Here is a 24,967-nt window from a genome sequence, read left to right as displayed (position 1 = left end):
TTGGTGCCAACTTTTTGTGGACTAAAGTCCTTTACACTTAAGGAGTTGGTGGACTTATTAGGACAATTTAATTGGTCTATATTAATATTTTTCATAAGACCTTGAGATGGTTTAAAGGGGAAATTTAATTATTTATTAAATTTGTAAAAAACATAAAATTAAATGACAACTTTTATTTAATTATTTAAAATGGTGTTTTAAGTGTGCAATTAAAGTGTCAGTAGACTTAAGGTGCTGAAAAGTGGTCATAAGGACACTATCTTATTTATCAAGGAAAAAGTGGTTTATCAAAAGAGCTTTGCTACCGGGTTTTGCAGGGGGACCTGGTTGGTCCGGTCCGTCCTAGGGCTAGTTCCTTGTGGGTTCGGACAAGGTCCGACCCACAGCCTGTGGGTTCGGCCTTGTTGAATCAGGATGAACCTGGGGAGAATTTCAATGTCTTTCAAGGAACCTCGCGCAAAATTTGACCAAAATGCTTTATTTTTGACTTTTTCAAAGTTGCTGGTCTTGGTTTGGGTTCAAGTTTGGGCTCATGAGTTTGGTGAAAGTTTTTTTTGGGGTTTTAGGTTCGTTAGTACAAAAATATATAAAAACAAAAATTATATACATATATGCAGCAGTAGTTAAGTTCAAAATACACCACCATATTAATAGTCAAAACTCGACTGTCATGATGTATATAAAAGTTTTAGTTCAAATAGTCAAAACATACCCAACTCCCAATTGTTTTTTGGTATATTGGCATACCCCTTAGAAACCCCATACCTCAACTTGAACTGTTAACTTAGAATTAAATGACTATAATATAAACCAAAGGATCAATATCAAATAATTAAAAATAATCACATAAATTTGTGAATAGGACAACTATGTTTCAGCACTAAATGGATAGTAATAATTCATCCAAATGGAAGAATTCTACACTCTCACCATTGCATTTTAAATTTTAAATCCACAAAGCCTTGAAAAAATGTCTGCTACATTCCATTCATTTCAAAGTGTAATGTCCCCACTTTGAAATATAATTAATGATAAATGATAATAATAAAATAAAAATAAAAATATAAAAGAATATAATTAAATATAATTAAATTTTAAATAAGTGAATGGTCAAAGGCATGAAATGAAAAGTTGCAACTCCCTCAAACATGAGATATAAAAGGGAGAAGAGAACCTCATTTGAGGGGGATAATTTGGTAATCAGAAGTGCAGATCTGATTTAAATAAGGAATGCAGATCTGATTGTGAAATATAAATATGGTATGTCTATTCCATAAGTGTTACAGAATTTCTGCTTCTTTCTATGAACTGTTCTGCAGTTATATACATTTATAATAAAGTCTGAAATATAAATGAAGATAGATATGTGTGTGTGTGTGTGTGTACACATATACATATAATGTTTGATCAGACAAATAACAATATTAGAATGTAAATCAGAAAGAACTCTTAAGTTAATAACTGTAAGAAGAATATGTCTATATATAATGCTTGTTACTATTGTCAGTATTTAAGAAAGTTGGGATGGAGTTGTTTTCAAAGAGGGGCAGTCTAAATCCAATCAATAGGATGATTCCCAAGATAGGGTAATGGCTTGGATCCGTAAACTTTGAGGGAGCCCATTGTATTTTTGTCTCTAAGCGCTTTGGTAACATAGACATCCTCTTCTTCCTTAGGTCTGAAGTAGTAACAAAGGTTGACACTTGCATTAAGAATTATGGATGATAAAACTAATTATCTAGCATGATAGAATTAATTATCTAGTATGGTAGATGAACAATTTACTTATTAATAATTGATAAATTAATTGAACTATGGAATATCATAGATTTGATTCATGTTAAGATAGATTTGTCTCCTATTTTAGTTTAACTCATAAGTATATCGAAATAGATTAATTATGGTTAAAATAGGCCTAAATCTAGTAGGGGACATTACAGTGGACCCAAACTCTCTCCTTTGGAAATATGTGGAAATGGTAGAACAACTTTTAGGTGGAGGAAGTTTTCTTTGGATTTGTTCTCATTGCAAAGAACCATATAAGAGCTCATACAATTGAGTGAAAGCACATTTGTGCTTTATCCCTCAAAAAGGCATCAAATTTTGTATAGGAAAGCCAAAAGGTAAAGGCCTTCTTGTAGATGCACAAGTATTGGCATATATTGAAGAGTAAGCAAAAGCATATGAAGTAGCTAGGAAACTGTTGGAGTAAATTATATTAACTCACATGCTTAAGTTTACTTAGGCAAATTATCATTTCTTAGGTGTTAGGTAAGGTTAATATTATTTTATTAGTTACCTGCATTTAGTATTTTGTGCCAATAGTTGGTAGGTAGTTGTACCTACCCTTGTACCTCATTGGTGCTCTCATAACCGCTCGTGCCTTTATAAGAAGAGCTCATATACATTTTATCTCATCTCAATACATCATCATTTTGGTGAATTATCTGTCTTTTCTCTGTGAAGGTTTATTTTGCACGTTGTAGGTCCTGGAGTGGAGTGAATACTCCAACATGGTATCAAGCTTCCTTCTCGCTACTCCTTTCATATTTGAGAAGCATTCATTAGTCAATTTTGAGGTTAGATTGATTTCTACAGTCAGAGCATTTGTTTACTAATTATTTGCCATTATCATTTGGCAACAATTGTTTTGCTCCTTGTGGTTTATTGGGCTGTATTAATTGCGGCTCCATCACTGTGCATTTGTTGTTATCGCTGGTGCCTCGATTCTTGGTAGAGAGTTCGCATTTTATCGGTGCTAGCCGTGTATGATGGATCGGCTTGTGAAGTTTTGGCTCAACATTGTTCAAGATTCCCATTGTAGCAGTTCTTTTGTATTATACTAGCAGGATTATTGTTGGCAGCCACCTCCATTCTCGCAGATCGGAAGTGCTTGGCTGATTTCATTGCAAATAGATCTGAGTCAAGCACATTCATTCTGAGGGTGGTCGAATTTGTTTGAGTGCATTCTTTCCCCTTGTGATCTGTGTTATTTTTGGCTTGTGTTTTTCATTTGGTGGAGATTTTATCAGCGATTCATGCCCTTTGTGATTGGTTTGTGGGCTTATATCTTCTGCGAATGTATATGCTTGGAATCATGGAGGCTCTCACATATTAAGGAGGAATTTTTCTTGGTCTGTGACTGCAACACAGTTCGTGTAGGCTTACCTTCATTATTGTGTGAGGGCTTATTCTTTGCGTGGGCCATATCATTTTTTGTGCACATCTCTTCACGGATTTGCAGCTTCAATGTGATTGGCGGATTTTTATTTGCCTTTGTAGAAACAATGAAGTCTTTCCTCAAATATTGGAGGCTGGGGTTTTGTTTGCGCTGAGCGGTGGGCCCGATTGCACATTGGTGGAGAACTTTATTGGGACTTTAGTCCCACATACTTCTTGCAGAAAAGTTTTTCCTTTTTATATTGCTCCATGCTGAATCAAATAGTGTGAGCACTTGCTTGGTCACTTGGCTGGTGGTAGGCTTGTGCTCGTGAGGCCGTGACGTGGATTTGTTGTGGAACCCGCTCAAAATTGGTTATCGCCTATTGACTTTGTGCCCCATGTGCATTGGCTGCTTGGTGATTGGTTGTGGTGTTTGGCACAGGTACCCACCAACGTATCTTCTATCAGCCTTAAAAGGGCCTGCAATTTTTTGCTCTAATGCTTGTATGGTCACATGGGCGACTTGATTTGAGCCCCCTTTGCCTCTAAGTGCCTTTTATAGGACTTTTTTTTATTCTTGCACAACTTCTGCATACAGAGTTTGTTTTTGGCACATAATATATCATTGTGTTGGTGTATGTTTTATCATTCACCGAACATTAGAATAAAATGTCAAGGACACTACCCTCTCTTGATGAAAATCACTACGTGTGCCAAGATTGCAAAGAAAGACCACACGACGACTCCAAGGTTTATATGTGCGAACGAGCGACTTTGTGTGGGATAGCTTCCTTGGTTATGCATGCGGAAATACAAGGGGGACTTATGCTTAGGAATTGTTCACAAGTTGGGACTTAGACGGATTTGACAATGCATGCTCTCTTTTTTGGATTTTTCAGTTTGGAATTTCAAAAAAGGATAAAAAGGGGAAGGGTTAAGAAGTTCTAATCTATTCATAAGAATTCAAGAGACGGTATTGAGCCATGCTAGGACAACTACACAAAGTGGGTGCAATCTTCAAGGGATGTGCTTATGATTTTCACATCATGAATAACTACCATCAAATCAAACAATATTTATCCAGACAGAAGTTAAGCATCCACAAAGTAAGCTCAAACCAACTTTACACAATGAACAAAAATCATCTGTTCATCAAAAGTATGAGCGGAAGATTCACCATAAATCAATACTTATTAGATCTTGCATTCGTCTAACATACATGAAATAAAATCTAAACTATGATGAGGGATAAGAATCATGCAAACTCCAAAATAAGAGAAGCAACCACCATCAATTCGAATAATGCATTACTTATTACTTTGGCAGTCGTAAACAACAATTTGTTTATCTCAACATGTTGTGCAACATGCTCCCATGATTTACAAATGAGGGGTGAGCTCAATTTATAGGCTCTTCAGTTACAATTCAATGGCCAGGATTGATTTCAAATCAACAATCAAGATTATAAAATTAAACCCTAATTAGGGTTTGTTACTACTAACTACCTCTCGACCAATGAGAAAATTACATTTGGGGATGAAAAGAAATACAAGAGCAAGGAAAGAAAAACAAAATTTAAGTAAGTTTATTGATGAAGTAAATGTTACCAAGATAAATGCAGAAACCTTGGAGCAATCACCCAAATGTGAAGGAGGCACAAGAACTTTTGAAAGGGGAAAAGCAAGGAAAAACCCCTTGTGTTATTATGAATGAGGCAATGCCTAAAATGTGTGTGTGTGTGTGTGTGAGAGAGAGAGAGAGAGAGAGAGAGAGAGAGAGAGAGAGAGAGAGAGAGAGAGAAGCTCTTTACAAGAATGTCATTAAGAAGAAATGAGAGAGTAGACATCTCTTAAATAGAGATGAGGAGAGGAGTTACAAAGTAACTCCCAAATCTATGAATGCCATTATTTATAAAATGTGTGTGCCATGTGTCCACATCCTCTTAAGGAGGAAATCCAAAATTCCTTAATAAAGGAAAATAAAAGAAATGACTCGTCCTCACACATGTACAAGAGAAAAAAATACATGTAGGGATTCCAAAGGAATATCCTAAACTAAATACAAATAAACCTAAGCCAAGTAAAGATTAAATATTATAGCATCCCTGCTTAAGCGTTACTTGGGGAGTTTACATCAAACCCTTCAATGGGTTGCAAACCAAGATTTTTACAATGAAATTGGAACTTCTCTTTACAAAGTGGCTTGGTCAAAATATCTACAACTTGGTCTTCCCCCTTGCAATAGAGGAGTGAAACTTGTTTGTCTTCAATTTTTTCTATAATAAAGTGGTGTTGGAGAGCAATGTGTTTTGTCCTTGCATGGAAAACTGGATTTTTAGCCAAGGCAATGGCACTTTGGTTGTCACAATACAATGGAGTTGGTTTGTGTTGAGGTAGATCCAAATCTTCAAGTAGTCTTCTAAGCCACAAGGCTTCTTTGGAAGCATTAGTGCATCCTTTGTACTTAGCTTCAGTGGATCCAAGAGAGGTGGATTGTTTCTTTTTACTATTCCAAGAAATTGCTCCTGAACCAACAAAAAAACAATGACCACAAGTAGATTTCCCATCATTGGGATCTCCACCTAGATTGGAATCAGTAAAACTTTTTAAAGTAAAATCAGAATTTGCATCATAAAACAAACCTACATTAATAGTTCCTTTAATATATTTTAAAATTCTTTTAGCAACTTTAAAGTGTGTTTGTTGAGGTTTAGACATGAATCTTGAAACCAAACCAACACTATAAGCAATATTTGGCCTAGTAAGAGTTAAACAATTCAAACTTCCAACTAATTGTCTATACAAAGTAGGATCAACAAGTGGAGTTTGCATATCAAGCATTAACTTAGTGCCTAATTTAATAGGAATTGAAACATGGTTAGCATCATTCATTTTAAACTTATCTATGAGATCTTGAGCATATTTACTTTGAGATAAGAAAATTCCTTTAGAAGTTTGTCAAATTTGCATTCCTAAGAAATAATGTAAAAGACCTAAATCAGTCATTTGAAATTTTTGATTGAGTTGAAACTTAATTTCAGAAATCAAATTATTGGAACTTGAAGTTAGAATTAAATCATCTACATATAAAATAATAATCACAATGTCATCTTCACTATGTTTAGTATACAAATTTGGATCATTTTTACTTCTAATGAAACCTTGAGAAAGAAAGAATGCATTAATCTTAGAATACCATTCCCTAGGAGATTGCTTCAAACCATAAATTGATTTCTTTAACTTGCAAACTAAATGTTCATTACCTTAACAAAACCAGGAGGTTGAGACATAAATTTCCTCATGTAAATCACCATTAAGAAAAACACTTTTAACATCCATTTGGTGAATAGGCCAATTCATTCTAAAAGCTAAAGCAAGCACAAGTTTAATTGTAGGCATTTTAGCAACAGGAGCAAAAGTTTTAGTATAATCTAAGCTTTCAATTTGAGAAAAACCTCTAGCAACTAATCTAGCTTTAAATTTACTAATTTGATTATTAGCATTCAATTTAGTTTTATAAAGCCACTTGCAAGAAACAAGATATTTACCATGATGCAAGGGAACTAAATCCCAAGTTTGGTTAAAAATTATAGTATCATATTCTTCCTTCATTGCTTTTTGCCAATGTGGTTGATTTTTTGCTTGATCAAATGTTTTAGGATCATTAGAATTCATAATAGTAGACATTAAAGCATAATTACAATAATTAACTCTTCTAGCTTGAAGTCTATCCATTCTAGCTAAGTATTCATCACTATCTTGAATTAAAGATTTAAACCATTTAGGTCTTCTTTTAGAAGTAATGGATTCATCACTAGAAGAAGAGTCATGAGGAGTAGAGTTATTATTATCATCATCACTATCACTAGAAGGAATAGAAAGAGATGCATTAGGAGTAGGTAAAGAGAAGGAGGTTGGTCCTCCACAAGCACAACTTTGCTTTGAGCAAGTTCATCATCCTCCACTTAGAACAATCATGAATGCCTTTTTTTGCAATACAAACATCTCTTGCAACTTTTACCTTGTTAGTAATAGGATTGTAAATTCTATAACCTTTAGTATTTTCATCATAACCAACAAAAATAAAAGGAGAAGATTTAGTATCTAATTTTTGTATTTTTTCCTTAAAATTTCAAATAAGCATTAAATGCATTATTGACATATTCTCTTCCATTGTCAGTACGAAGAATTTTAATTTTAGAACCAGATTGCCTTTCTACAAACATATGAAATTCAGTAAACACATCAAGCACTTGATCCTTACTATGAAAGAAATATATCCATGTTCTCCTTGAAAAATCATCAACAAAGGTAAGAGCATATAAGAGCATACCTTGAACCTTGGATGGAAGGATTCTCCATGGGACCCAAGAGATCACTATGAACTAGATGCAATTTAGTATATGCCCTCCAAGATTGACCATGAGGAAAGGGTTCCCTATGCATCTTACCACTTATGCAACCATTGCAAACAATCTGAGAAGGAACAATAGTAGGCAATCCATCAACCATATTTTCTTTTTGCATCAACAAAATATAATCAGAATTGAGATGGCCAAGTCTTTCATGCCATTTAGTAAAATCAATAGTAGTAAGCAAGGAATACTTTGTAGGAGCAAATTCATAGAACTTGAATAAGTTATCAGTATCCATTTTAGTAGTAGCAATAACATGATTAGTTTTTGGATCAATGATATAACACATGCCCCTATAAAAGTTAATATTATAATCTTGACAAAGTTTAGGAACTGAAAGCAAATTTGATTTTAATTTAGGAACATAAAGAACATCTTGTAATTTCCCATTAGGGACATTCACATCACCAATAGTTTCAACTTTGCAACTATGATTATTAGCTAATTGAACAGGAATATTGGGAGTACTAGGATGCAACGATTCAAAACATTCTTTATGAGAAGTAACATACTGAGATGCACTAGCATCAATAATCCACTCAAGTGGTTGAGAAACATTATAAGTACATGTAAAAGCATGACGAGATGAATTACCATTATTATTACCTTTCTTATAATGAGGTTTATGTTGTTGATTATTTTGGTTCATGGGCTTTTTACCATTTTGCTTCTTAAAACAATTTTTAGTTACATGACCATCCTTACCACAATACGTACAATGGGGTCTCTTAGAGTAATTATTCTTTTGATTATTATTAGAATTGTTATTATAGGATTTGGAATGAAATTTATAATTAGATTAATGATTATTATTATTGGATTTAAAATGATTATTATGATTTTGATTTTTAGACATTAAAGCATGTTCACTACTTTTAAGAGTACCAAACTGAATTAATTTAGCTTCCTCTTGACGTAATAAATTACGAAAAATATCATGTTAATTAAGTAACTAAAACAGGAATGGCAAGCTGAGCATGAATATTAGTAATAAATTGTTGAAATTGACAAGGAAGATTAAGAATAAAATGAATTAAATGTACATTAGCTACTGTAACTCCTAAACCAGTTAATTGACCATTAATAGAATCAAACTTTAATAAGAATTCATCCATGGTTTTAAAATCCACATACCTGAGATCTTCGAGTTGATCTTGAAGCTGAATTTTTTGGGATTCATTTGAGCTATCATATGCTTTTAAATACCAATTAAACCAAGTGCTTCCTCATTTTGAGCATCCCATCTGTCTTGGTCGGCTTGAGGAGCAGTTGTAGCAAGCTCTGAACGAAAAATAAAAGAAATATGTGTTTTCCATGAATGATAATTAGTGCTATTTAATTTAATTTCAGGAATTAATGTAGACATGATAGCAAAACAATGAACACATTATGATTAGTATTGAAAAAAAAACCCCCTTGAATTAAAAACGAAAAATTAACCTCCTTGATTAAAAAATAAACCAAATTTGAATAATATTTTTTTTAAAATAACAATTTCTTTTATAAAATTACAAATTTAAAAAAAATAAAAATGTAATTTCAAAGTTTTAATAACAAATTTAAAGTTTTAAAAACTTTTATAAACTTTGTAGTAAAAAAAAAATTAAACTTTTAATAGTAAAACTATTTATATTTAAAAACTTAATTAAAATACTTAATATAATAATAAAAACTTAAAAAAAAAAATTCATAAACTTTTTAAGCTTTTTATATATTAAAACTTTATTGGCTTTTTAAGGAAACTTTTCAACTCAAACTTTTAATATAAACTTTCAACTTTTTTAATATATTAAAAACTTTATGAAAGAAGTAAACAAATATATAGAAATTAAGAACTTTTAAAGGAAAGATTTTAAAGAATCGTATAAAAAAGAAGAGTCTAAGCCAAGTGTACAGGGTGAAAAGAAAAGAGCAGGGAGCCACGGGCAAGGATAAAATACAGAGAGACGTTACGAAACGTGAGTGCAGGACAAGGATAATTGGGGCGTTATTATGCAGTTAACAGGACACAAAGCAACATTGAGAACAATGAGGTAGGTGTGTCAGTCCTACAACATGAATGTGAAAAGAATAAACTTTTTTATAAATTTTACTTATTAGGAGAATGATTTAAATCTTTTAAACTTAAAAAAAAATAAAATTCTAACTATTAGTGAATAATTATTTAAAAGAACTTTTTACTAATGGAATTGCATGAACCGTAAAGGAAAAAATAATGATAGAGATAAAAAGAGAGAGGCGTTAAGATAGAACAAAGCAAAATGAAAATATTACAAACAAAGAGAAAACGGAAGATGCAAAGGACATTTTGCAGGATACAGAGCAAAAGAAACGTTACAGCAAAGACTTTTTAATAATAGGAGAAACAAAAAATAGAATCGAATAAAAAGAGGACGATATAATTACAAAATACGTTAAGACCAAAGATATTAAACTTCCGACGAACAAAGGATGCAGGTAATAGGAACAATGAAAGAAGTATGCAAAATACTTTAGAATATTAAACTTTCCTGGAAATCAAATCCAACAATATTAAAAAAATTGGAGAATAAAATATGATTTATTACACAGAGATCAATATGACACTTCTTTTTTTAACAAAATCCTGCAAACACGAGAAATGTTAGAACCTGCTAACAAATCAGAGAATGTCTTGGTGGCAAGCCTTCCAAAACCAAAACTCAAACCAGAAAGAAGACTTTGGCGGCAAGCCTTCCAAAGCTTTAAAAAAAAAAATATTTAAACTAGAATCAAAATGGTTAGACCTGCATGCAAATTTGTTAGCAAGTTTGAAAAAAAATTTAAACTTAAATCATAACTTGCACAACAAAACGTTAAAGAATAACCTTCTTCTCTTCTCTAAAATAAAAATGCCTCCAAGAAAGGCGAGCTCCACAAAATGGTAACCTTCATCAATCTCAACTTGAAACAAGGATTAGAACCTGCTTTGATACCATGAAAGGAAATACAAGAGCAAGGAAAGAAAAACAAAATCCAAGTAAGTTTATTGATGAAGTAAATGTTATAAAGAGAAATGCAGAAACCTTGGAACAATCATCCAAATGTGAAGGAGGCACAAGAACTTCTGAAAGGGGAAAAACAAAGAAAAACCCCTTGTGTTATTATGAATGAGGCAATGCTTAAAATGTGTATGTGTGTGTGTGTGTGTGTGTGAGAGAGAGAGAGAGAGAGAGAGAGAGAGAGAGAGAGAGAGAGAGAGAGCTCTTTACAATAATGTCATTAAGAAGAAATGAGAGATAAGACATCTCTTAAATAGAGATTAGGAGAGGAGTTACAAAGCAACTCCCAAATCTATGAATGCCACCATTCATAAAATGTGTGTGCCATGTGTCCACATCCTCTTAAGGAGGAAATCTAAAATTCCTTAATAAAGGAAAATAAAAGAAATGACTTGTCCTCACACATGTACAAGAGGACAAATTACATGTAGGGATTCCAAAGGAATATCCTAAACTAAATACAAATAAACCTAAGCCAAGTAAAGATTAAATATTTTAAAAGGGGACACTTGTCCTTCTTGTTAAATATAAATCAATAATAAAATAGAAGGTTGTTGCATTGTGGAGTGTGCCTTCTAGAAGCCTCAGTGGATAAGTCATGTTCATTGAACTTGGACATGTTGACTTGGAACAATCTGATTGGTTGGAAGATGACGAGGTGCCACCTCAGTGTGTTGGATGTCCTCCTGCTTGAATTGGATATGATGTTATTCCTTTGAATTCCAATTTGTGTCAAGAAATTGTCTAAGTATGAAAATTTGTTTGGAATACTCTTCTTGTCACCATTTGATTTTGATTGGGAGCTTGTTTTTAATTTTTCAAGAGATGAAATCCTTCAAGACGTTGCTCTGATTGCTTCAATAGGTCTAGGATTGTAGATGAAATCCTCCAAGAAGTCCAATTTTTTTTCTATATTTTCATCAAGTTCGAGGACTTTTCTTTCTTGATGCGTTGAAATTCCTCCTAGCAAAAACTTCATTTGTGTTTTCCTTGACGATCCTGCCCCCATTGTCATCTACACTCTGCAAAAATTAAAGAAAATAAGTTAGAATCCTCATTTTGAGTATGAATTTCGAAGTTTTGACAACTAAGTGTGCTCTGATTTTCTCAACACTTTTAGCCTTCAACAAGTTGCGAACACAAAGAAATTTTGGAAAACCTTGAAAACTCAATCTGATTTGAAGATTTTGAGACTGAAAATGAATGATTTTAGTCCAAAATTTATGAAACGAATACCAAAATCAGAGTTGAATTTTGGAAATGACTGAAAAATATGACTAAGTTGTGAAAATCAAGTACATTTTCGTGAAAATTCCATTTTAAACTTAAAATCAGTTTGAAAAACTCAACCAATCTGCTTCGAATACCCCTGTCACCTTCAAAATTTAGATAAGAAATGGATTGAGAGAATGCTACTTGGTCTGGAAATCTTCACTTTGTCTCAGAAAATTTCGAATCTGCTCTTGAAATGCCTTAGAAAATCCTTGAAATAATCTTTTCTTCAAATATTTTGCTCTCCAAATTCGAACAGTTGAAATTGTTAGTTTTAAGCAATCAGATGTTAATCTTAAATAATCAGGTTATAACAGAACAGTGACAACAATGAAAACACAAGACAAGACACACCAATACCCTGGGAAAACCTCCCTCTTGGAGGTGAAAAACCCAGCCACAAAGTACAATATGTATTATCTCAAATATAGGCAATTACAAGGCAATTGAACTTATCTCAGACTGCTGTCCAATCAACAGGTTAGCAGATCTGAATTTCTCTTTATATAACAATGAAGATTGCAGCCCTGATCAGCAGTAGATGACTAAGGAAGATCAGCATCAAATTCGCACAAGGCGAGTCTTCATTAACTTTGCAAGATGATCTTGATAGCATCACCTAACAACCAGCCTTAATAACTTCACACAGTAGATGAGAAGCAAGTTCGCACACGAGCGAGAGAGCGAGAGAGAGAGAGAGAGAGAGAGAGAGAGAGAGAGAGAGAGAGAGAGATCATCAATATTGGAGAGCAGATTACATGCCATGAAGGAGATGATAATGACTTCATTTGCTGTTGGTTTTATATCCAACCTTTGGCGCCAATACCCCAAGTCGGCTTGCTTATTTATTTATTCAAATTGCATTGTTATTTTACAAGTTACATTTAATTGCCTTCATGTTACATGTTTGGGTCCAGCCCAAAATTACATTTGCTTGCCTCCACGTTACATGTTTGGGTTTAGCCCAAGAATACATTTTTTTGTCTCCATGTTACATGATTGGGTCCAGCCCAAAGATAATTCGAATTACATGAGAGATAATACATTTGTCTTTGACAACATTAAAGTGCAATAGCCAGGTCTCCAAGCTAGCTATTAATTTCAACACTCCCTCTTAGCTAGAGAGGATATCTGCCACTTGTCATGATCCATTCATGACTTTCATCTTGCATTGCCTGCAAAGATGAATGTATAGAGTATACTTGCAATAAAACACATAAATATCATGAACTCATTTCATGATGTCCATCTTGCATTGCCTACAGAGGATGGATCCACGTTGCATTGCCCGCAGAGGGTGGAAGAGGTCTTACACCTTAGCCTTCTCCTAGAGAAGGGTACAATGTCACTTTGCATTGTTGCAGAGGGTGGAGGATGCAAACTAAATTTCATCACTAAGATTGAGGCTCCCTCTCAATCAAATGCCGTGTTCTCCACAATTCCAAGCTTCTCTCTGAAGTACTCAAACTTCACTCCAGCTAGAGGTTTGGTGAGAACATCTGAAACTTGTTCATCAGTGCTGATATATTTCAGCTGGATGGCACCTCTCTGTGCCATATCACAAATACAGTGATAATGAGTTTCCACGTGTTTTGACCTGTCATGAAACACAGAATTATTAGACATTTTAATACAACTCTGATTATCACAATAAATAACAGTGGATTCCCAAGGTTGTCCAAACAACCTAGCAAGAAGCTTGCGAAGCCAAACTGCTTCTCTAGTTGCCACACTTGAAGCAATGTATTCAGCTTTTGCAGTACTCAATGCAACTGAGGACTGTTTCCTACTGGCCCAAGAGATCATAGCGGAACCCAAGCTGAAACAGATTCTTGAAGTGCTTTTCCTGTCAGTAACACTTCCGGCCCAATCGTAATCAAAGTAGCCTTCCAAATTGATTACTGTGTTGATTGGATACTTCAGTCCATAGCCAACTGTTCCATGCAAGTATCTCAAGATGTGCTTGGCTGCCACCAAGTGAACATGCTTTGGCTGGTTCATGAATTGGCTAAGTGCACTCATTGCATAGCAAATATCTGGTCTAGTGTTGACTAGATACATCAAGGATCCAATCAACTACTTGTACTCTGAAGGATTTGCAAAGTCAGAGTTAGCTACAGAAATACTCAACTTCTTCAAGTTAGTTTCCATAGGAGTAGACATAGGTTTACAATCCATCATACCAAATCTTTTCAATATATCAATAGTATATTTTCCTTGACTTAGAATAATTTCATTAGGTCTTTGCCACACTTCTAACCCTAGAAAGTAATGCATTAGACCTAGATCCTTCATTTCAAATTCAGTAGCTAATTCTTTCTTACACCTAATGATGAGACTATCTTCACCAGTTAGAAATAAATCATACACATATAAAACCAGAATTAACATTTCACCATTAAATACTTTAAAGTAAATGTTAGGATCAACATCATTCTTATAAAATCCTAAACTAACTAAGTACTTATCAATTCTTTCATACCAAGCTCTAGGAGCTTGCTTGAGGCCGTAGAGAGCTTTCTTCAATCTGCACACATGAGTTTCTCTATTATGAATCTCATAACCTTTAGGTTGTTCAATATAGACTTCTTCCTCAATAACACCATTAAGGAAAACAGTCTTTACATCCATCTGATGTGACTTCCAACCTTTGGCTGCAATAATAGCTATAATAGTTCTAATGGAAGTATATCTAGCAACAGGAGCAAATGTTTCTTCATAATCTATGCCTTCCTTTTGAGAAAAACCATGAGCTACAAATCTAGCTTTATATTTCTCTATACTACCATCAGCAACATGGTTAATTTTAAACAACCATTTGGAAGAAACAACAGACTTACCTTTAGGTCTAGGCACAATATCCCAGACATCATTCTTGATGATGGATTGATACTCTTCGTCCATAGCTAACTTCCATGCTTGCTGATTCATAGCTTCTTCTATGTTGAATGGTTCAGCCTCAATGATGTTAATTGAAGAGCTTCTGAGGTCTCTTACTTTCTTTGAAAGTGCCACTGGGAGCTAAACTTTTGTGCATCTTGAATTGTGCTTCTAACCCAAAGTGGACTTTTCTTGCTAATTGCAATATCTCTAGGTCCATCAGTTGGAACCAGAGGCTCAGGAGAATCATCATGCTCAATAGGTTTGGGAGGCTCAATAGACTCCCTCTGAATCTCAAGGTTAGTATCAATATCCATATTTTGATTATCATTAACTTCTTTATCATTATCAATAAGAGAACTTTTAGATTTCTTGAAAGCAATATTTTCTTCAAAGGTGACATCCCTACTTACCTCAATATACCTTTGACCGGGAATGTAGATGCGAAATGCCTTGGAAGATTCACTATATCCAACAAGGATACCCTTCTTTTCGGAAGGCTCTAACTTAGTCCTCTTTTCCTTTGGTACATGAACATAGACAGGACTTCCAAAGATTCTTAGGTGGCTGATATCTGGTTTGACTCCAGTGAAAGCTTCCTCGGGAGTTATGTTCTTTAGGACATGGTGAGGGCATCTGTTCTGAATGTACATTGCGGTCTTGGATGCTTCAGCCCATAAGAAGGTTTGCAGGGCCTGATCGTGAATCATAGCTTTGGCTGGTTCAACAATGACTCTATTTTTTCATTTAGCTACACCATTTTGTTGAGGATTGTAGGGAACGCAGAACTCCCTCTTAATTCTTGTTTCTACACAAAAGTCATTGAAGCCACTTGAGGTGTATTCACCTCCATTGTCAGATCTTAACACTTTAATCCTTTTACCATACATATTTTCAGCTAGAGCTTTAAATTCTTTAAACCTACTTAACACTTCATCAGATTCTTTAGATTTTAGAAAGTAAATCCAAGTTTTTTTAGAAAAATCATCTATAAATGTAACATAGTATAGAAATCCTCTAGGTGAAGGAACAAACACGGGTCCACATAGATCAGAATGAACAAGTCCTAATTTTTCCTTAGCTCTACTTTCACTTTTACGAAATGGACTTTTAGTGTTCTTACCTAATGCACAACCTTTGCAAGTATCATCATGAAGTTGATTAAGTTTAGGCATACCTTTAACCATCTTTTCAAGTGAAGGAAGTGCTTGATAGTGAAGATGGCCGAGCCTTCTATGCCATAGCTCGCTAGATTCAGAAATTTCATGAGTGAGTGCTCGAATGGGGTTAGTTGAAAGCTTCTACAAACTATCAAATCTATTTCCAATAACATGAGCAGATTTAATACTAGATTTCTTAGGCCATGCAAGTACTTTACCCTCAGAAAATGCTATTTGATACCCTTTATCTTTTAGGGCAGAAATAGAAATTAAATTCCTCTTAATTCCAGGAACAAATAAAATATCACTAAGATGCAAGGACATGCCAGATTCTAAATTTAAAGAAGTGCTACCAAAATCTCTTACCGAATACTGAGCATCATCACCAATTACCACATGAAGGTTGGACTCTTTCTCCATCAAGTCTAAGAGATGCTCTCGATATCCCGTGATGTGTCTAGATGCACCATTGTCTATCAACCAAGTGTTATTATTGGTTGGCACATTGCTGCTATCGGTTGGTACATTGCTGGACAAGGCAGAAATGAAGAGGTAGTCTTCATTATCCTCTGGGTTTGCAACTTCATTCAGGTTGGCCTCTCCTTGCATGGGCAAATTTTGAGATTCTTTAGCATAATGTCCAAACTTGTCGCATCTGAAGCAACGGACACGTGAAAGATCCCTTGGCTTCTTCCTTGAATCGTAAGCAGGAGGTCTGAAGTCTCTATCTCTTTTGAAGTTGTTCTTCTTCCAATGGCCTCCCTTTCTTTTAACATGTTGAGATGCAAGCACATGTTGATCTCCTCCATGAGTGCCTTTATGCATTCCTTTGGCAGCAAGGCGTGACTCCTCTTGAATGCAATCTGACCGGAGGTGATCGAAAGAAGGGAATTCAGCTCTTCCACTTATGCTTTGAATGAATGGATCCCAACAGTTAGGAAGACCATTCAAAGCAATCATGACAATATCTTTGTCCACAACTTCGCTTCCAATGGCGCTGAGTTGGTCCTTCAATTCTGAAATTTTCATGAAGAAGGACATGACTGAATCTCCTTTGCTCATTTTGACTTGAAGAAGTTGTTGCCTCAAAGTAAGTGTACGGCTGATGTTGTTGATATCATATATCCCTTCTAGATGTTTAAACATCTCTCAGGCTGCCTTCAGTTTGGAGATAACTGAAACAAGATGATCCTTCACGGAATCAATAAGGAACTTCTTTGCCTTGAGAGCATTCTTCTTGAATTGCTTTAGTTCTTCCGGATCCGAAGGTTCAGTCAGATCCTTGTCTTCCACAAATTGTAACAACTCTAATTCTTCAAGAGCAAGGAGGACATGAACCTTCCATGATGTAAAATTGAGGGCACCTTCAAGTCTGTCCTCTACTTTCAGACCTATAACCATATTGCAAAACTAAAACAACAAACTGAAAGTGAAGGACAACTAATAATTTGATTATTTAGAATGAACCTAAAGCTCCGATACCATGTTAGTTTGAAGCAATCAGATGTTAATCTTAAATAATTAGGTTATAACAGAACAGTAACAACAATGAAACAACAAGACAAGACACACCTATACCTTGGGAAAACCTCCCTCTTGGAGGTGAAAAACCCAGCCACAAAGTACAATATGCATTATCTCTAATGTAGGCAATTACAAGGCAAGTGAACTTATCTCAGACTGTTGTCTAATCAGCAGGTTAGCAGATCTGAATTTCTCTTTATATAACAATGAAGATTGCAGCCCTGATCAGCAGAAGATGACTAAGGAAGATCATCATCAAATTCGCACAAGGCGAGTCTTCATTAACTTCGCAAGATGATCTTGATAGCATCACCTAACAGCCAGCCTTAATAACTTCACACAGTAGATGAGAAGCAAGTCCGCACAAGAGAGAGAGAGAGAGAGAGAGAGAGAGAGAGAGAGAGAGAGAGAGAGAGAGAGAGAGAGACAGAGAGAGAGAGAGATCGCCAATATTGGAGAGCAGATTACATGTCATGAAGAAGATGATAATGACTTCATTTGCTGTTGGTTTTATATCCAACCTTTGGCGCCAATACCCCAAGTCGGCTTGCTTATTTATTTATTTAAATTGCATTGTTATTTTACAAGTTACATTTACTTGCCTTCACGTTACACATGTTTGGGTCCAGCCCAAAATTACATTTGCTTGCCTCCATGTTACATTTTTGGGTCCAACCAAGAATACATTTATTTGTCTCCACGTTACATGATTGGGTCCAGCCCAAAGATAATTCGAATTACATGAGAGATAATACATTTGTCTTTGACAACATTAAAGTGCACTAGTCAGGTATCCGAGCTAGCTATTAATTTCAACAGAAATGAATGAAAGATTCATTATAAGTAAAAACTCATAAAGAGTTCGAGTTCTGCAATTAGAAATACAATCAGCTCTTCCAAATTCAAACTTAGCTTGTTTCTATTTTCATCCCTTTCGTTGAACCTAGACATTCAGTAAATGATATTGATTTGAGTCTCGTAAGAAAGTTTCTATTTTTGAATTTTAGTTGAACTCAGTTCTTCGAGCAATCTCTGATTTTGATTTGAGCCAAGTTTAGTCTTTTGAGAAAGTTTCTATTTTCAGTTCAGTTGAGTTCATGAATTGAACTCTATCTTTCCCTTTTCAAATTTTGAAAACTAAGACTTTGTTCGAACTTTGAAACTTTTCATTTTAGTCCAAAATCGGACTTTACACAATCTTTTCCTTATCAAAGCAAACTTCAACAAAACCATTCCTTTCTAAGGCAGACTTTGTGAGAAACTTTCCTAGCTGCTGGGCGAAGTTGATAGATTTCTTTCCTTGCTCAAGGCGGAGTTTAAGAAAATCTTTCCTCATTTACATCTGACTTCAAGAAATATTTTTCTTCCTTGGGCGGAGTTTGTCCAAAATTTTTCTTATTCTAGGTGGACTTCATGGATTCTTTTCCTTCCTTTGCTGATCACATTTTCCAAGGCAGGGTGGACTTGGAGAATTCTTTTCCTCATGCCAAAATCAGAATTCAAGAGAACCCTTCTTCACCATTATCAAACTTCTTTAAATTTTGCCTTAATGATTTTGTTTTTTGAAAATTTCTCTCTCATTGTGCTTTCAAATCCTTTTGAATCTCCACAAATGTAGGAAATTGATGCCCTTTTGAATCAAACTCGAATTTTGAACAAGATTTTCAATCATTTTCACCAAAATTTTGAGCCAATTGAGCAAACCCTAGACCCCCTTTCCAAAAATAGAAAAAGCAAGATTCCCTAAAAAATAGGAGAAACTTTCTAAAAATAGCCATTCCGGGGATTGTGCTCGAAGTGCTAAAAATGAAACTTCCTACAAAATAGGAAAAAAACAAAAAGCAAAACTTTCCAAAAATAGAAAGTTGTCCAAATTGACCCAAAGTAATTGCGTTTTTCATCCTTCGGACTTCTTAAGCAAAGTGATGGCATCAAGACACTGTTCTGACCATGATTTCCTCAACTGACTCTAACTCCTCAAAGGACTAGTGATTCACAGTTGTGACGCCAAGGCAAAACCCTAGAAAGCAAAAATAGGGGGGGTCCCCATTTGCAATGGGGTGATGTGTGAAAAGGTCACAACATCTAGTGCCAACCCGAATAAATGTTCCTGAACATTTCAAAGATAAAACCAATCTATACCTAGAAACTTTGGAAAATTCGTTCCATTCCATCAAATGACTAGAAAACATACTCAAAAAGGAAGTAGAATCTCAGATCGGATCAAGACACTTCATCTCGGATTACCCATGTGTGTGCAATTGAGTTAATTCCAGTTCAAAGGAAGAGTAAGACTTCGAGAATCCATCATGGTGAACTACGCCAGTATCTTAACTTCAAAAGCATCCTGGATAGAGCCTTGCTACCAGCGAGCGTCCATAGCCCCGACAAGGTTATCGTTGTAATCTCACGAATATTGCTCCATTGCCAGTCGGGCGTCCATAGCACCGATGGAGTTACTCGTATGTTCCCAAAGCCAAGTAATTTGATGCTTTTCATTTCATTTTCTTTTCTTTCTTCGCATATTTTCTCACTTGGCTTGTAAACACTGAATTTCACATATGCGTTTGAGAATCACAGTGGCACTGAAGCAAGACTTAAGATTTTTCACCTACCATGACTTTTCTTGCAAACCTCAATGACCCAAAGCAATTAATTAATTGTGTAAAAATATAGTAATCATAGGATATTGTCGTCAAGACACAATAAATGATCCCCTTCCGAGTCAAGTACAAGACTTAACCAAATGATGAAGCTGAAAAGGAAGAACCTCAAATTCAAAAGTACTTCATAAATAATTATCCAAGAAATGGACTGAACATAGCTTACCACAGATGCTAGAGTTCTCAAGATACAACGCCCTTCACAAATGGGATCCCCTTTATTGAAAGCAAAACAAAACGGGCAAGCAAACTAAACCAAGAAAGCAAAACAACAAATCTAAAGCAAACAAAGCAAACTGACCCGAATCATGAAAGAAAACCTACTCTAAACGAAAACAAAATTTTTGAGCGAACAACACTCAAAATACCTAAGTATATACAACGCCTAGCATGATTTCTCAGGATGTGTAGGAACAGTAAAGTAGTAGTCACAATTTGAAGTTTTGCAAACTTATCTTTAAACTCGGAAAAATATTCTTTCAAAGTATAAATCTGAAACTCAAGCAAAACTTCGGGAAAGATTAGTAATTGGGGCAACTCACCTTGACCATGATTGATCGATAAACAAGTTACACTAATTTTAATCCACATCGGGTTCATCAAATGTGTTATGCTAAAATTCATCATTGTTAATTAGAATAATAGGAAAATCATGAATCCTATCTAATTAACGAATTTCATAACATCAATAAAAGCATGCAATCAAGACAATAAGGCTATAGATAAATTCAATCAAAACTCCCTATTGCATAGGCGCAAGTCGCTTCCATTGTTCTTTTGCTTCTTGTTGTATGATGGCTCTCAGTTTTGCGCTGCTAACCTGCATAAGATTGAAACTAGAACTCGAAGATCGTGATTATTGAGAATAGGAGATTGATGTTCAATTTATAGATTTTGGGAGAAGATTGATTGAGAGGTGGAATTGAAGTGAGCTAAAAAGCTGATTGATAGTTGAACCAAATTGATTGAGAGATAAACTCATTTGATTAATGAGTTAACTGAATAGATTGATTAGATGACTAGATAGATTGATTAGTTAACTAATTTGATTGCCTTGTTAGAAAAAGCTGATTTGGAGTTGAAAAATCTCATTCATGCCTTTAATGAACAAACAATCTCTCACGGGGGCATCCTACCTCCATCTCTTGACATACCGGGGCAAGAAATTTTTTCGTTTTCTTTGAAACAACGTTGTTCCAACATTGTCTCAAAGAGGCGCAAATGTAGACACCTAAAAATGTCTCATCATAACATGCTAATTATTCATCCTAATTAATTAAATAATTCTTTAATTATTTAATTAAGCTAATTCTTACTCTTTTGAATTGATTTAATCATCAAATCCACATTACTAATTATTCTAATTATTCAATCAATTAATCCCCTTTCTTATATTATTTAAATATTTATTATTTAATTAATTTCAATTTAATTCTTTTAATTAGGTAATCTTTACTATTTAATTAAATTCAAGTTCTAAATGATTAAATAATTTCTTTAAATTATTTAATTAACTAATTCATCCTTTCAAATTCAAATTCTCCGAATTCTAATTTCATCTAATTTCAATAAATATGCATTTCAATTTCATATTTTCGAAAATTTTAAATTCAAGTCAAATAAAAATAAAATTGAATTTCAAATCAAAATCCTACAACACATGCTAAAATCCTAACTGATTAATCAATTCAGTTTTCTCCCAACCATTTTTTCTAACCCCAAATCAACTCAGTTAACAAATCAATCTATCTAGTCATCTAATCAATCTTTTCAGTTGACTCATCAATCAAATGAGTTTATCTCTCAATCAATTTAATTCAACTATCAATAAGCTTTTTAGCTCACTTCAGTTCCACCTCTCAGTCAATCTCCTCCCAAAATCTATAAATTGAACATCGATCTCCCGTTCTCAATAATCACGATCTTCGAATTCTTGTGTCAATCTTATGCAGGTTAGCAGCACAATACTGAGAGCCATCATACCACGAGAAACAAAAGAACAATGGAAGCGACTTGTGGCTATGCGATGGGGAGTTTTGATTGAATTTATCTATAGCCTTATTGTCTTGATTGCATGCTTTTATTGATGTTATGAAATTCGTTAATTAGATAGGATTCGTGATTTTCCTATTATTTTGATTAACAATGATGAATTTTAGTGAACACAGTATGTACAACTACAAAACTATGGTGAGATGGAGCATATAATCCTTGATGTCTAGGAAGAATGGATAAGAAAGACCAGCCTGAAACTAGATAGGAAGGAGAATTACACAGGATTTTCACTTGAAAGAAATTAAAGGTTGGATTATTCCTGTCCAAGTTTTGTGCTGCTCTATTCTAGTCATATGGTACCTATGAGTATGGTAGGTTGAGATCTTGATAATATGTTTTGGCTACTTATTCTATAGAAGTGTGGTACATTCACATTGAATTGTCACTTTAAAAAAATCAAATGTCAGATTATTCCATATGAAAGCCTTCTAGTAGTTTGTAATCTTTTTTTTGGATGAATAATTTACCAACAAGCACCTTATTTCTTTGCAGTTGTGCATGTCCAATTGATGGATCCTTTACTTGATTGGATGGAGTCACAGCTGGGAAGCAGGCCTGTCATCTATACAAGTATTTTTGCTGGTAGGCAACCAAAAGAAGTGGTTGATGCAGTGGGACATCTTCTTAAGAAAACAAGTAACTGGGAATTGGCCGCTATAGATTCACTTGCAGCATCTGCAAATTCTTTATCAATAGCTATGGCTTTGCTTCATGGTAGGCTTGGAGTTGAAGAAGCTATGAAGCTGAGTCGACTAGAGGAAGATCTGCAGGTTTTTGCTATTATCTCAGCTTCTTTATGCCCTGTTAATGTTGTGAACGATACATTAAAGTTAACATATTGTCAATTCAATTTTGTGAAATATCATATCATTAACTTTGAAATTGCTTTTTATAATGATGAAATTTTATAACTTTTGCTTTGTAGATTGCTAAATGTGGTCTTGTTGAAGGAGGTCACGACATTGACATGGCAGATTTGCGTGTACAGATTTCTTCTCCTATTGTACTTGTGGATCTTGTGCAAAACTGACATGTTTAGTAATTTCCTGTATCGTATATGTAATGCCTTCCCAAGTTCCAGGAACACTTCTAGGTTGAGTTTCATGGAAGATAATGCTAGTTATTCATGACTCTTGGCAATTGCACAAAGATGAAGTTTCTGCTTCTGGGTTGCAAGAGGTGCAATTTAAAAAAATACTAATGGCCATGATGTAATAACTATTTGCTTTTTTGTACGACATATTCATTGTTTTAATAGGATAGCATTTCAAATTGCAGTTTTCTAATCTTACATTGAATGACATTTCTTTTTGCCCTCTTTTTGAGTACCATAGCTATTGACATGCAAGGTTGCCTTTTACCTCGATGTAATAAGAATCGATTGAGCAAACTTCATTGGGCATTTTTATGATCCAAGTGGAGTTATGGCATTTGCTTTGAGTTGTGGTGCTACTTGTGGGATTTGGCTCATACGAATTTTACAAATAACAATTCCTTAGTTTGCTAATGTGAACTATTGAAGCAGATTGATTTTACTTCTTGAATCCATATTATTTGTAATGTTTACAATAAAAATCTACATTTCTCCCATTAGCTTGCAATTTCTAGATAATGGAAGTGGTTTTAGGAGCTAGAAGCTTTTGGTTCTTGAATTCATGCTATGCTGGAAATTTTGTTTGAGCTTTCTTTTGTACTATGAGATTTCGTAATCTTATAGGCATCAGGTTAGTAGGATATCTCTCTGTAAATTATTCTACATTTTTCAGGTCTGCAATTTAATATGGTGACGGAGAGGTGGAGCAAAGAAGGTTTTGTGGTGTCGATAAGTTCATTTCTTTGTTGTATTGGTTGTTCCATGGCATAACACCTTAATCTGTCTCATTCATTGGGACAATGAATACTGAATCCATTTTAATCTTTACTCAAATACAAAGGCTTTCACATGAGTCTTATGTTTTGAAGTTATCTGGTCATTAGTAGTGATTTACAACAATTATACTAAATCTATTTAAGCCTCTTAGGGTTTCAGGTTTTTAGAGGACGACATATGTACTCTTTCATGCATGTTTCTCTTTATGATAATTTTAACAAAAATATTAAAATACATCTATTCAATATCTAGGCTAATGTTGCAAATATCTTTTGTAATTTGGCACTTGCCACAATTATTACCTTGCACATTCTCTACAGATCAAAGTAGCGGCCCATGAACTTAATATAATGTGTTTACCTTGATTGCAAAATTTCCCAGAGATTGGAGTTAATGGCACGCAGGCATTCTTTATGTATTATTCAATCCATAGTACTAGAAAACTTTTATATTTTTCAACACAGCAAGCGAATCACCATGCTAGTACAAGCTTAAAACAAAATGCATCTTGAAATTTGTTTAATAAGAAGTCGGTCTTTCCTCTAATGATTTACTTTTGTGAGTTTCTCTGATTATTATGCTGCATTCCTCCTACGACTAGCAAAATTTATAAGTGTGTTTCCTAGGCAAGATGTCCATCTTCTAAACTGCTCTCACCAAGGCTAGAACTGTTTTGGCATTGCAGCAATCATTTAAGAAAGCTCTTCATTTAACAACCAATACATGTCATTGGAAACTTAATTTAGTTGAATATTTAGAAATTCAGTCCCTTTTTTAATTTTTAATTTTTGTTTGCAATGTATCGAGGAATTACATGATTTCTGCAAAATACTATGTAAGAACAGAGACATTTCAAAATGCAAGCAGCGCATATATCTGACAATAGCTCTGACATCATAAGTTAAAAGACAATCCGTTAGATGTGCTGAGAATCCAATAGCAAAATA

General features: G+C 34.4%; 1 protein-coding gene across 1 annotated transcript in view; it reads left to right on the top strand.

Moving 5' to 3' along the window:
• The window catches only part of LOC131033007 (uncharacterized), a 39,758-nt gene extending 16,073 nt beyond the window's left edge, over positions 1-23,685 (top strand). The window contains exons 3-4 of the mRNA XM_057964114.2: positions 22,643-22,920; positions 23,076-23,685. Of these exons, the coding sequence (XP_057820097.2) occupies positions 22,643-22,920; positions 23,076-23,180 (383 nt within the window). The 3' untranslated portion in view covers positions 23,181-23,685. The remainder of the gene's footprint in view (positions 1-22,642; positions 22,921-23,075) is intronic.
• The last annotated feature ends 1,282 nt before the right edge of the window (positions 23,686-24,967 follow it).

Source organism: Cryptomeria japonica, chromosome 9 (assembly GCF_030272615.1).
Source record: "Cryptomeria japonica chromosome 9, Sugi_1.0, whole genome shotgun sequence".
NCBI classification, from domain to species: Eukaryota; Viridiplantae; Streptophyta; class Pinopsida; order Cupressales; family Cupressaceae; genus Cryptomeria; species Cryptomeria japonica.
This window is presented reverse-complemented; position numbering and strand designations above follow the sequence as displayed.